This window comes from Schistosoma mansoni, chromosome 6, assembly GCF_000237925.1.
Source record: "Schistosoma mansoni strain Puerto Rico chromosome 6, complete genome".
Lineage (NCBI taxonomy): Eukaryota > Metazoa > Platyhelminthes > Trematoda > Strigeidida > Schistosomatidae > Schistosoma > Schistosoma mansoni.
Window position 1 is genome coordinate 5,764,726 of NC_031500.1, and position 15,491 is coordinate 5,780,216.

At 32.8% G+C, this 15,491-nt stretch overlaps 1 protein-coding gene across 1 annotated transcript in view; it reads left to right on the top strand.

Annotated features, from left to right (window-relative positions):
* The window catches only part of Smp_138910 (hypothetical protein), a gene marked incomplete at both ends in the record, with an annotated part of 24,196 nt that extends 8,933 nt beyond the window's left edge, over positions 1-15,263 (top strand). Inside the window, 5 exons of the mRNA XM_018798060.1 lie at positions 177-315; positions 2,930-3,247; positions 8,112-8,651; positions 13,430-13,466; positions 15,167-15,263. Of these exons, the coding sequence (XP_018653039.1) occupies positions 177-315; positions 2,930-3,247; positions 8,112-8,651; positions 13,430-13,466; positions 15,167-15,263 (1,131 nt within the window). The remainder of the gene's footprint in view (positions 1-176; positions 316-2,929; positions 3,248-8,111; positions 8,652-13,429; positions 13,467-15,166) is intronic.
* Between the last annotated feature and the right edge of the window lie 228 nt (positions 15,264-15,491).

The following is a 15,491-nucleotide window of genomic DNA, read 5'->3' on the forward strand; positions in this document are numbered from 1 at the left end:
AGCTTCAATTGATTCATGATCTCAACTATCGAAAATAAGAAAGCTGGTAAAACTATCAAGAGTTATTCTGAATGACCAATTCATCTCTAGTAGAGTTTGTTCAGTTTTATTTTATTTCATTTCACTAACTAATATGGCTTTTTATTACTTAATACTTTTTTTCACCATCATCATAGGCTAGTGTTCATGAATGGTTAATACAATTACATTTACAACAATATTGGCCTAAATTTAATGATCAAGGTTTAATAACATTTGAACAAATTATTCGTATTACTTGGGATGATTTAGAAGAGATTGGTGTTTCCAAATTAGGTAAGTTTTATATCTTATTTTAATTTTAATGATATACTACTATTATTGACCAAATGAGTATTTTATCGAAGTTTATATGTATTATGTGTTCATGAAGGCGTCAGCATTTCTATATTCTTTTTCACAATGAAATTACTTACTTACGCCTGTTACCCATCGTGGAGAAGCATAGGCCGCACACCAGCATTCTCCATCCAACCCTGTCCTGGGCAATCCTTTCCAGTTAACATTCATCCTTCTCATATCTGCTTCAATCTCCTAGCGTAATGTGTTCTTTGGCCTTCCTCTTTTCCGCTTTCCTTCCGGATTCCAAGTTAGGGATTGTCTCGTGATGCAGTTTGGTGATTTCCTCAATGTATGTCCTATCCACTTCCAACGTGTTTTCCTAATTTCTTCTTCAGCTGATAGCTGGTTTGTCCTCTCCCACAGAAGGCTGTTGCTGATGGTTTCTGGCCAATGAATGTTGAGTAAACAACTGTTTATAAATACTTGTACTTTCTTGACGATGGATTTAGTAGTTCTCGATGTTTCAGCTCCGTGCAGTAGAACTGTTTTGACGTTCGTCTTGAAGATTCTGACTTTGAAGTTAGTTGAGAGTTGTTTTGAGTTCCATATGTTCTTCAGTTGTAGAAATATTCTATCAGGTACTAAATCGAAACTGAGTACAAAAATGACAATCTGACTAATATCTATACATTAATTTCAAAATTTATTTTAGAACAGCGAACTGAATAAGTCTTATTCTTACTCTCTAAATCTTACACTTTTACTGCTGTTAAATTGTAAAGAACTGTCTGGCTAAAATCACCAAACCTATCAGAAGTGTAATGAATGAAAACAAAAGTGGAGAAAACCAAATGCGTTTCCATACGAAATTACAGAGCTCTTCCATAAAATATGAGAACCATTCATTGAGTACTTTATTTGCAAATTTTCATCATTTGTCCTTCACATTCCTTATGCTTCTTCCTAATTGGAATTCCTTCCTAATTCTGTTATGTCTGTCGACATAAGAAGCATAGACCACATTAGTTGTTAAAAGTTGATATGGTTGGAATTTACTTAATTCTCGATAGTTATAATGATTTTATTATTAATTATTGGTTAACTACCGATCATCATATGAGTTTCCCTAGAAATGTATAGTTCGAATGATTGCACCTAGTAATTTCAAGTATATCAACTAGCTAGTTCTAGGGGGAACTCGGAATTCATGAAGTTTTTGTCCTTAGAGGTATAAGTTAATCAACCTAGTTTAGTTGTAAGTGGATATCTTGTAAAACTACATTTCTGAAGTGTTGTGTTGTTCTCATAGCTGGATGGTTCAATCATGAAGCTTCCATTATTTTTCTAAACATTATCAGTATATTCCTCACAAAGAAGTAAGTTATTCAAATTTCCTCTGTTGATCTGGAATTTACTTGGTTGTTTTTCACGGTTGTGTGACTGTTGTTTGCATGTTAATTTTGATTATCTTTTTCCCTGACCTATTTTCCAACACCTCATTTTTTGTCCTTTTTCTTATCATTTGGTAGATTGTGTTAGGTTTGATATTTCTACTAATTGATGAGTGACCAGGGTGCCAGACTTTCGAAAATTTTGACGTCTTTTGTTTCCTTGGTTCGAAATTTTAACTTTTCTAAATGCACTCATATCCATGGTTGTTCACAGGTATTTATATAAGCAAAGCTGTATCATGGCTTTTTACAACTAGTTGGCGTCCACTCGGTAGGAAAGTATATTCAGTAAATATTTCCTACATTTATAAACAGATAGAAATTTTGACTAAACGGTTTGAACACTTAACTTTAAACCATTTAGATTAATAGTTGGATATTTGTGTACTTATATGGCTTATAAGGGGTAATTAAATCTGTAGCTCTTAAAGGAAAATCTAGTTCAAACATGAGTTACTTTGATCTGGTAACAAAAATAGATAAAACCAGAAAAGTTAACATTCACTATGTGTTACGTCCCGATAACAATAGTGAATGGTAACTTTGGGATCCAATGTGGACCAATATTATGCATATAAATTTTATCGTATAATTGCTAAATAATCAAACTATTCATATTCGTCTTCCCCTTATTATAAGCTTTATTTTGAACTATAAACTATTGTTACACGATTTACCATTCATGAACCACACCCAGTCTATTGATTACTGTTCCCCTTATTCACAGCCAAATTTTGGCTAAATCTTGTACACATGTTATTTTCTATTTTATGGTGCGATGTGGTCAGTCTGTTTGGTATATAAACTCAGTATGTTTGAAATACAATCATTCATACCGCAGAGGATGTTCTGGACTTAACTGGCTGGGCTAGGCAGAAGCAGCAGTGATACGTACTCTAGACTGCTCGTACGGTTTTCGTATGTCACTGCTTCAATCGATAATTCGCTGCTCTCTGATTGGCGGTCTTATCACGTCATACATTAACTGGGCATCTACTCGGCCACAAGTTATAACACTATGCAATCTTTTTAATTAATCATTTATATCACTATTGTTTTAACATATCGTGTTTTTTTCGCCATAGAGACTTGTTTTAAATTATTTTCACCTTGATTAAATAAGATTTATGTTTTTCCCCTTCACATCTCATATTTAGGTCATCAAAAGAAACTTCTCACTGCCATTAGTAAATTAAATCGTCTAGTTTTATCATCAAAAATCAATTGTACTACTACAGGTTATAATTTGAATCCTTCAATGAATTATAATAAATCAATTTATCCACTTCAGAAAGACATTAATTACTTACAATCATCTACTTCATCATTTGTTCAAAATGATAATGGGTCATCATCATCACCACTAGTAAATTGTGATTATATGACAAAACTGTCACAACATCAACCTAATCAACATAATGTTGATAGAACAAGTGAAATAAAAAAGGAGGAATATCGTCAACAATCTTTAAAAGGTATGAATAAGTTGTTACTGTCGTTTCATTTCAATGAAAATAATCTTATATAGTTGAGATCATGAATCAATTGAAGCTAGATCACCATGGAAAACCCGTAAGCACTGGACGGCCGTTTCGTTTTATTATGGGACTCCTCGGCAGTGCGCACCCACGACCTTGGCTCGCGAGATTCGAACCCAGGACCTACCAGTCTCGCGCCAGAGCACTTAACCGATAGACCACTGAGCCAGTATCCAGCGGTGTTAATGTCTAATTTCAACCGATTCACGAAATTGAACAACCATTCACCAATGTCATCAGTGAGTTGATATCTCCCAACAGACCTGTTTGAACTCCACTGGTTATTGCTTCTCACCAGAACTCCAGGAAATACCTCATGGAGCCAGTCACTAGTGAGCACTTGGTGATTATCAGAAGGGGTTTGGTGGAGATTTTAGTAATTTTATATAGTTGAGATCATGAGTCAATTGAAGCCAGACCACCATCGAAAACCTGGAAAATAATCTACCTCTTTTGTGAATATGCTCAATATTGAAATTGCTCTATTTTCTGAAATGATTGATGATTACAACGGTATGAACGATTAGGTTTTTCTTTTCAGTAAAAGAGTAATTGGAGATTAACACACGACAATACTATAAATTTCGCCCCTTGTAGGCGATTATGGAGAGAGAAGTCAGGGGGTTCAAGCAAAAGCTAGATATTCAAAGAAGTTAAGATTTGTAATCAAATAACTGTGTTTATATAGTGGTCGGTATGACCTAGAAGTACAACAAAAAATAACGAACTAAAAACGAAACTGACCAATCAGGTAATAGTACAAATAGTGAGTTACTTAGATTAGAGCAAAGTTACCCACGCTTTTAGACTAGTCACACTAAAGAGTATTATTATTCTTTGTATAACTATTGTATAAATATTTCTTCGATTCTCACAAACTAGTTTTTTGATAACGTTATATATTGGGAGTGATAAAAATAAACTAAGATACGAAAACGGACACTCAACTAGTGCATTTTATAGTAGATGTTTCTGTTATGGCTTACAACCGCTGACAAATATCACGCGAAAAAAACACCAATCATAATCAAAATTTCTATAAACATGTGTCTCTGTGTTGACCTATTTCATGTCCGACCAGCACTGGTAACCTTGAGTCAACTCCTAAGACCTTTTTATCACACAATTTACTAGTTCCTCTCTCTGCCTTACCCCTCAAGTTCATAAGTTAATAACCAACCTTCATCACATTAAATTTCAAGTAGACGTAACTTGTAAACAAACGTACCTGGTCACATCAAACCAAAATGTGGCTATGAGTTGGGGGTACTGTAGATAAAAACTGGCGACACATTAAAAACCGCCTAACAATAGTTAATGAATCAATCGAAAGCTTATGATAGAAGGTATATACATATAATTCAATCATTAAGGAAAATGTTTTCGAACAGATCGAAAAAAAAGTATTTTCTATTGCAAAATCTTTCCTTATTTCAAATAAGAAAAAAATTTTCATAGTTAAAATCATGAGTCAATTGAAGCTAGACCACCATGGAAAACCTGGAAGCACTGGACGTCCGTTTCGTCATGTTATGGGACTCCTCAGCAGTTCCCATCCACGATCCCGCACTAGCGAGATTCTAGCTTCAATTGACTCATGATTTCAACCATGAAAAAACTAAATTCTCCACTAAACACCTGAGAAAAAAATTGTCTAAATTTTTTTCTAAAAAAAACATCCATAAACATAACTCGTAAAATTAAATTTACTATCATTCACAATAAACATAAACACTTGGATGATGAAGATATCGTAATTATACCACACAATAATATGTATTTATATATCTTAATAAGTTGGGCAGATTTGTGAAGATTTTTAAACTGTTTAGACATGAATTTTTTACTGAACTGGTGATAATTTAAGCAATTGATACAATGTTCAAAGATTAGATTCAACAGTCAATTTTTTTCACTGATATTATGAACCCGCTTAAGTTAGACCATCACTGGATGACCGTTGAGTGCTTCTAGGTTTTCAAAGGTAGTCTAAGTTAGATCAGTTTATGATTTAAACAATCTCCACAACCCCATACTGAAAGTCAGGTTTTTAATGATAGGAGAATGAGTCGTCGATAAGCTGACTTCCTCCAATCACTTATGACATTCTACCATGTTTATTTTGTGTGCATATTCTGTGTATGAGCATGCTATTTTATTACATAAGAAAGTTATTCGTCTGGCTAATGGTTTTGTCTTTGATTTGAAGCCATTCAGGGCTTTGGTCGATAATATGGTTTCGTCATTATCCATCATTGGGCCACATATCATAACATTGCAATAATTTTGTAATTAGTATTCTACTCATTGATTTTAATGATCAAAAATTTTTTCATCAAATCAATTAAAACCTTCATAACACCTTTTCAAGTTCCATAAAGAACAGGTATACCTTACTGACGAGTGTCCACCAGGGCGAATTTCTTTCCAACTACCTCCAGCTATTTGATGTAACTACACAGCTACCTTGTGTTGATTTTGAACTAGACAGCAATGCTTTCTTGATGAGAGTACAATAGCATTAGACCACCACCTGGTTGAACCTAAATGACCTGCTTCACTACATTCTTTCGGTTACTCACTAAAAAAATGTTTGATCATTTGAATATATGTCAAATTTTTGAAAATAATATTTAAGTGTTATTTAAAACTGAAAGACAGAAACATTACTAATTATATTTTAGAATAGGACTTTACAAAAAGACCTGATATACTTTATCAAAACTAGGAGAATCTTACTGCTATTATTAGCTTTATTACCCAAAATTCTTGTCCAATCAAACCGAATCAATCAAAACTGATAATGCAGATGTTGTACAAAATCGACAAGAAACATCTTCCACACATTATCAATGAAACATATATGTGTCTGACGAATAGAGATATTCCTGCGAATTTATAGGTTACCCAGGTTCCGTGCTAACTGTCACTTGTCTGCAAGATATATCTGAAATTTCGAAAGATTTGAACTCGTGTCATCCTTATTTGGATCAACACCAGACCTCTTGTGTTGGACTGAGAAGTTTTTTCATTCATTGATCTGATTGTTGAATAACCAATGTTATGTTGTTTAATTTTTTGTGTTTATTCTTTGTTTTTTCCTACGATCAAATGTTTAAATGACTAGGTACCTCGATACACTTTTTTAATGTAAGACTAACAGATTTGTAACTATTTGCTTAAACATTTCTTGAAAAATGATTCCACTTCGAATCTCAATTCAGGATTCTGTGTTATTTTAAATAGGGTATCAGCTGTTTGTATCACTAAACCAGACCTTAATAATAGTAATAATAATAATAATAATAATAACAGTGTATTCTAAAAATTGGTACAGAATATATGAAAACTTAGAAACATGATCAAGTGAATACAAATTGTTACATAATACTAATAACAATAATCTAAAGTTTATGCTTTCCGATATGTCTCTACTAGGTTGCTTCATAATGAGCATTTTGTATGGATTTAATAGTAGTACGAAATACTTGGATGTATGGAGGATGCATTGGTATTAGTGAAATAACTCGACAGTACTGCATTAGTAATTGTATATAATTCATAACAAAAGGACAGATTTAACAAAGATAGAGTTGTCATCAGTATACAAACTGATGGTTTTTACAGAACTACTAAATAGCTGGTATGAATAGATCACTAAATAAGTTTTTGTACAAGAAAACTACATATTTCCTATAGAAGAAAAATAAAATAGTCTACACTAAATATTATTTGTGTTCCTTGCGTATGATTACATTAGAGAGTACTTCTTGATATTGTAGTGAGATATGACCTGTAAAGACAACCAAGTCGAGAGCCATTTAGTCACCTACTATTGTCTTATTGGATGATCATCTCGCTATATCATGAATAGAGGGAAGCTAATTGATGACTAAGTTGCCTAATAAAATCAAGATGTTATTATTTAACCTATTTAAAGTTATAGGCTAGCTGTTCTTAAGTATTACAAATGAAGACTAAAAAATCATTCAGGAATTGACAGTTTCCTGTGATCAATCAGTTTTCGTCAGTTCATAATGAAAGTATCAAGGAGACAACATTAATTCAGATAATTTGAGCGTTTTATGGCTGATTCATTTTTCCATTAAATTAATCTCTATTATGAGCAAAGATGAATGGTGGCTAGCAGTAGAATCCAGGAAGCGCGTTTCATCCTACTCGGAACTCGTCATCTGGATGCAACTAGATCCTAGAGTTCGTGTTCACTCCAAGGTTCGAACACGGTACCGTTCACTACAAACGCCATCGCATTATCAATTTAGCTACTACGTCTTGATAGCCAACTGCTTGTGTAATGGGGTGAAGTTTAAATTCACATGGTATTGTTTACTTAAATCTTCCCATTAATGCTCAGGACTGCAATTGGTCAGTATGCACGATATGCACATATGCCAATAAAAGACTGATCAGTTGCAGTCCTAAACATCGATGGGAAGATTCAAGTAAACAATACCAAGTGTATTTAATCTCTTAATTTGTAAAATACAAATTAAAATATATTAAAACGCTTAATAATTAAACAGTTTTTTAATACGGTCTTTTGTAGCACCATGTTTTGTACCCCTTAGTACACAGTAATACAGCATAATCATGTGTACAGTTAATTAATGTTGCACTACAAACAACATTTTAACAATACTTAACAATCCAAATCGAAATTAAATAGGTCTTTGAACGTAGTGATCCTGATATTTTATTCACAAATTAACAGTTTAATTTCTATTTCCAATAATCTCTTGAGACAATGTTAGTTACATTCATTTTCTTTATAAAGTTTCAGAAATCGGGGTACAAGTTGAAGAAAGTCTAACGAAATCACATACTTCACCGTCATCACCTTGTTCTTCTTCTTCCAATTCAACCTCAGATTTATCATCAAATAATTCACGATATTCCCTTCCTCCGCCAGTTGATTTTCAAGACTCACCACCGAAATCATCTTCATCCTGTTTTCCAACTATTTCATTAATTCAAGATTCAGAACATTCAGGTTCTAATTTACAACAGTCTAATTCTTCTTGTATAATAAATGGACAATTAAGATCTAATCTTTCCTCTTGTACTACTATAGCTAATAACAATGCTCAATCTTCTCATTCATTATGTAATATTCATAATCCTATAAATGTGGATAACACATTATTAAATACAAATTCAACATCTATACACTTCAGTAGTTCTGAGTATCAGAAAGAAGAACAATTGAATAAAGTAGAACAATCGAATATATTTCGAAGACGTTCTTCCAATCCTACATTATATTCACTGAAACCTAATGATCCTGTACAAAATACTAACGATTTATCAAAATGGTCCTCAGGTTAGTAGTAGTACGAATGTTTTTGATTGTATTAACAATTTAACTACAAAAAGAGGTAGGAATACTCTTGTTAATTAATTAGTTTGACATAGAAATATATTTTAGCTTAAATTCAATTTCTAAGAGCTAATCGAATGAAATTTTTCTTTTGTTTTTTAATATCAAAGTTACTTGTAACATATCATTACGTAATAAATGTTCTATATCGTTATTTTATTTGAAAAAAATTGTTCAGTTTATACGGGAAACTCGTTAACTTGCCTTGATTGGATGAAATCATCTACCTACTTTTCCATCAGTAAGTGAATATTCACCAACTGAACAAAATTTTAAATGTAAACTACTCGAAATCTAATTCACCAATCTAATGATATCATACTTATTAAGAAACTTGAAAGTACATCATCAGTCTTAAATGATGCAGAGTTACAATGTAAAATGCGAAACCTATTAAGAGCAACCTTATTTTCTATGGCTCTCCCATCCAATTATAGTTTATAACATATAATGTTGTTTTAATGTTGATCATACTGAGGGCTGATTTCATTTATTATATGTTTCAATTTATATTACAGTTGATAATTGAACATTCTCAGATTTAAACATATTTCCAATCACTTTTTACAATATTCTGATTTCGTTATGACTTGTGGCCAAGCGGATGCCCAGTTAATGTATGACGTGATAAGACCGCCAATCAGAGAGCAGCGAATTATCGATTGGAGCAGTGACATACGAAAACCGTACGAGCAGTCTAGAGTACGTATCACTGCTGCTTCTGCCTAGCCCAGCCAGTTAAGTCCAGAACATCCTCTGCGGTATGAATGATTGTATTTCAAACATACTGAGTTTATATACCAAACAGACTGACCACATCGCACCATAAAATAGAAAATAACATGTGTACAAGATTTAGCCAAAATTTGGCTGTGAATATGGGGAACAGTAATCAATAGACTGGGTGTGGTTCATGAATGGTAAATCGTGTAACAATAGTTTATAGTTCAAAATAAAGCTTATAATAAGGGGGACACGAATAGGAATAGTTTAGTTATATAGCGATTATACGATAAAAATATATGCATAATATTGGTCCATAAATGGTTCTCAAAAGTTACCATTCATAATTCTCTTCGGGATACAACAGATTTTAAATATACAGTTAATAATTTTTAGGAGTCTAGTAAATTCTTTATAAGTTAATAATAATAATAATAACAGTAATAATAATATGGGGAAACATATATATATTCGATGGACTATTCATTTTCTGAAGTTAATCTTCATTGCAAATTGACGAGTTTCAGGCTGACTGAATATCTTTGTTTATTCTGCTTACGAGACTGTTTAGAAGCGCTTCTACTCCGCACTAGATACAGATCAACACTTTCAGATATCATAACGAGAACTGCACCATCTATGCTTTCAATCCAAGTCACTTTTATAGATAAAGGCATCATTTCTTTACACAATTGACTTTATTTGCCAAGAAACTCGAAAGCTTTATTTACAATTTAGTCTTTAGAGTGTATACACGGTTTGACCGTTATAGACACTTCATAGGGATTTGTGTAGTATAAATATAGTTTTTCTAACAAACTGATGTCAATTGAAGTACCATTAAAAACCAGGACACATGTGACTAGGATTTTATTCTAGTTTGCCATTGACGTATCAATGAACCAGTTAGTCAAAGGACGGTACTCAAGCGTTGAATGGAGCGAACACTGTGAACCAACGGGATTTTAACAAGCTTCCTAAACTTTACGGTTATTAGACAGTCTGGAAGTTTTAGGTTCTAGATGCTTAAGATTTATGGATTTATACTACTTGTAAATTTAAGTAATAATATGGTACATTCTTGAGTCCCTTCTTAAATAACTCTTCAAGTCATATACTTTCATGATGAAAATCAGTTGAGAATTGGTCTCAAGTCACAAAATTATTACGATTCTTCGCTTCTTTAATCGAACTGGAGACTTACAGATATCACTGTAACGTCTGTAGCCTTCGGGCTACTGAGTCACTATCTAATAGTTAACTTAAATCAATTTGCAGTATATCACAATAATAACCAGTTTATATCATCTCGTTGTTCGGTATTGAAACCCACTAGCTATAACTGCCAACTAGAACTGTAGCAATCCATCTTAAAACTAGTTACTATTGGATAATTTAATGATTAGTTAGTTGAAATATTTGATGAGATAAGTTTGATTTAGCGACAGTTCTTATAATAAATTGAAATCAAATTAGTATTTGTTTCTTAATAATAGTTAGTACAATCAATACGATTATTTTCATCTCTCACTGACTTAGTATTCGACTTCTTCATGTTACTGTATTTTGTAAACTTGTTTTTCCATATAAAATAAATGGATTTTGGTTAGCCGTTGAATTTAGGACCCGTGTTTCGTCCTATCCAGGACTCATCAATAGGATGTTTACACTGGGACTCAAACCTAGCACTTGTTCGTTTAGACGCCAACATCTTATCCACTGAGCCACTGATTACACAAGAACACTAACTAGTTAAACTGGTATGAACTTATTTGTCAGGGTTTGTGTTGTTCCACTGGTAATATTCAACACAACCCATTTGTTCTAATATATATATATATATATATATATATATATAGAGAGAGAGAGAGAGAGAGAGAGAGGCGGAAAATTACCAGGTGATAACTTATATTAATTCTAAGATTGCTTTTTGTTATTGTCAATATTGATCGTGACGATGATGACGATGATAACGTGACAATGAGGAGGGGATGAAAACATAAAAGACGATTTCGATCGTTATCGCCCTTGTTTTCCCTTCAAGACGTTTTTGTTATTCATCCAGTCTTTTTTTTACATAAATATTTTTTTGCTTTTATGATTAGATATACACATAAGTTTGTCAATGTAGATATATATCTATATATCTTCATACAATAATATTAGAAGATTTCAATATTGTTTATAATAAGTTGATAATAATAATAACTTGACTGTTTTCATCTTACTGGGTTTCCCAAGAAACTTAATTTTAATTTATTAAAATGTATTGTGTTCATTAGACTGACGATGGTGATGATGATGATGATGATGAATCATTTCCCTGTCTGTTCTTTTCACTTAATACAGTAATATGAATTCATATAAAATTTATATTCATTTATTTATGACTGTATAGATGTAGCTTCATGGGAAGAATAAAATTATTCTAAATAATTACATTTTTCCCCATTTCTGTTTTTGATTGGTCGATTACTTTTATACGTTTATATTTTGTTACTCATCAGTGTTTTAATAAAAGGTTAGCTAACATTAGATGAAACATTTTCGATTTATAAGCAAAGATGGATAGTGGCTAGCAGTGGAATCCAGGACGCACGTCACTTCATCCTATTTGGGACTCGTCAGCTGGATGTACCTGCATCTCAGAGTTGATGTTCACTCTGGGACTCGAACCCAGTACCATTCGCTTCAAACGCCATCGCGTTATCCACTCGAGTCCCAGAGTGAACATCAACTCTGAGATGCAGGTACATCCAGTTGATGAGTCCCAAATAGGACAAAGGGACGCGCGTCCTGGATTCCACTGCTAGCCACTATCCATTTTTGCTTACCATGATTGTGAATTAACGCACAGTATGCACATATGCCAATTAGATACTGACCAGTTGCAGTCCTAAACATCAATGGGAAGATTTAAACAAACAATACTAAGTGAATTTTTGTTTTATGTTTTATACTATTTAGATAGTATAGTTCATTTAGAGTAATTTTCTGGGTTGATCTTTTGAAAGAATCGAATTGAAGGGATGCCACAAGTCATATTCGTGAAGCCCTTGTTTCTTATTGAATTCTACTTATCACATTGCAATTTGACCGTAAATGTGTACGGACAAACGTTTAGGTCCATTGTATTTAATGTTGGCTGATTGATTGGAATTGAAATATGTAGAAAGAACTTGGTCAACGCTGTAGACTAGGCAAACATAACATTGGTTACTAAAATAAGTGACCACTTGATCTATCCGCCTTAAAAGAGATCATTTGACATATGAAAAGCTTAATGGTTATGTGTCTAATCGTGAATCTAGGGGAGCAAGGTCTAAATTGTGCGGGGAACATCAGTTTTTTTTGAGGTAATTGTTATATCTTTCTGATAAGTACCAAATAGCATAAAAAAATAGATCAACCAAGGATTCTTATGAATTGCATTCAACTACTTAACATCATACGTTACCGATATGTCAGTCAAAAACTTGAATATTGATGCGGATGAATTATACTGAGGAACTAGTGGTTACAGTTTTGTTTTACTCTACTCAAGTACTTTTTATGTGTTGACAAATTAGAAATGTTTAGTTATAAATTAAAAAAATATTGTGACAACAACCATATTAATTGTTGAGATTTCTTATTTTTATTGTTGAGTTAGCAGCTGTTAAGGTCTCCGAATCTCAGTTCGCTCTTTTATCTATGAGTCAAGTATTCATTGGTTTTTACTGATATTCCTAAAGAGTCAGTCCGTGGCAAATTTTAACAGAATTGAAATGAACAGTATCATTGTTATGCGATGCATAAAATGAATAATTCTATTAAGTTTTCAGATTGTTTTATCTTGGAATAAACAAACATCCCGTTAGCTAAGTTTATGTTGAGATCATGTACACCAGATTTTTGTGATGAGTTGTTATGAATGAACACATAATTTACAAAAAAAGTTTCCTGATGTGCTTTATCAACCTTTAAATGCCAGTTATTTACATTTGTTTCTTGATTAGGTCTTTTAACAACTCCACAATTACGACTCCCAATCAAGTAAGTTAAACATTTTGAAACAATGTTTTTAAGTTTATTCAAAATATATCGTGTTGTTTCAGAGATATTCTGTTATAGTTTAGCAGCGAAAGTTGGAACGCGCACTTCATCCGATTTAAGGCTCGTCAACTGGATGAACCTAGATCCCAGAGTTGACGTTCAATTTGAGAGTCGACCCCAGTACCATTCGCTTCAAACGCAATCGCATTATTCACTTAGATACTGAGTTCAGATAGTTGCTGACTAGTGCATGAGGGGGAAGTTACTAATTCATTCGTATTGGTTGTTTAAATATTCCCATTAATGTTTAGGATTGGAATCGATAAGTCTTGGTTGTTATATGTGCACCTCATGAGGACAACGCGATGAGGTTTGATGCGAGCAGTAGTAGGTTTGAGTCTTGGAGTAAACATGAACTCTGATGTGCAGGTACATCCAGCTGACGAGCCTCAAAAGAGAATGAAGTAGGCGTCATAGATTCCACTGTTAGTCATCATCCATCTCTGCTTGCAATGCTTGTGAATTAATATCATTATCGGGGCAATCTGCACAGAATGAATATATGCTAATAAAAGACTGATCAATCGCAGACCTGAGTATCAATGGGAAGTTACATTTTCACTTGGAAAAACAATTTTTCTATTCATCTGGATATAACAAAAATACATTTGTTATCAATGGGAAGGTTCGAACAACCAACAAAAGTGAATTATTCTGTTGTAGTTGTTACATTGGTTTGGGTTAGTCGGGATAATGGCGTTTAAGATATGTAACTAAAATGAATATGATTGTCCCAAACAGTCTTAGCTTCGACGGCTTGTTAAATGGAATCAATATTCTTTACTGTTAGGATTTGCATTTGAAATTGTTATTGCTGTGACTCAGAAATAAATTGGTCAATATTTGTGTGCATATGGGCACCCTGAAAGAAAGCCAGATTATTAATCACACTGACAAGTTGATAGTGGTTATGAATGAAGTTTAAAGGACATATTCCGTTCTACTGAAGATCTATCAGTGCCTACTTCATTATTGATATACTTACTGAATCCTCTATATAAACGACGAATGAATACCAACCCTTTTAACAAATGTTGACTATCATATCCTAGTGCATAACACTTGTTGTCTTTGAATTTATAAATATCAGATTCAAATTTCAGTAGAAACTTTGGAGGGTAAATTCTGAAGGATCAAATGTATTCATTTAAAAGAATGACATTAATTTAATTAATCAAAACTTCTTATAAACATTCTTTCCATAAATTCAACCATCTAATATCCTTGAGTAATTTCAACCAATTAAAGTTGACCAGTTGATTATCTTAATTAAATTATAATGATCCATTCAAGACTTCTTATTATAATTTACTCAATGAAATGTTTCACTCCTTTTCTTCTTATAAATAATCATTTCCTTGTGTTTTCATAGTTGAAATCATGAGTCAATTGAAGCTAGACCACCATGGAAAATCTGGAAGCACTGGACGGCCGTTTCGTCCTATTATAGGACTCCTCAGTAGTGCGCATCTACGATCCCGCCTCACGAGATTTGAACCCAGGACCTACCAGTCTCGGGCCAGAGCACTTAACCGATAGACTAGCTTCAGTTGACTCATGATTTCAACTATGAAAATATTGAAATCTCCACAACAACCCTTTCTGATTTCCTTGTGTTGTTTTCGCATATAATTTTATAGTGTCAATTCCAATTCTGATCCAGATTTGGAAGCTATGCACAATATACAAATTATGCTTGATCAAATTAGTGAACGTCTTATTTTAACTAATAAATAGTATTGAAATTTGAAAACAAATGAGCATACAAGGTTCAATTTGTGTCAACTTAAACAAGAAATTAAGTTCATAATCATTGATTATTTGAAATATACACTCATTCAATTGATTTATTTCATTTAGTCATTTTTTGTTTTTTTGAAAGACATTTACTGATACAATGTTATTATTAAGTAAACATAGAATATCATACTTCTTATTTGGTTATTTTATCACACGATTCATTTA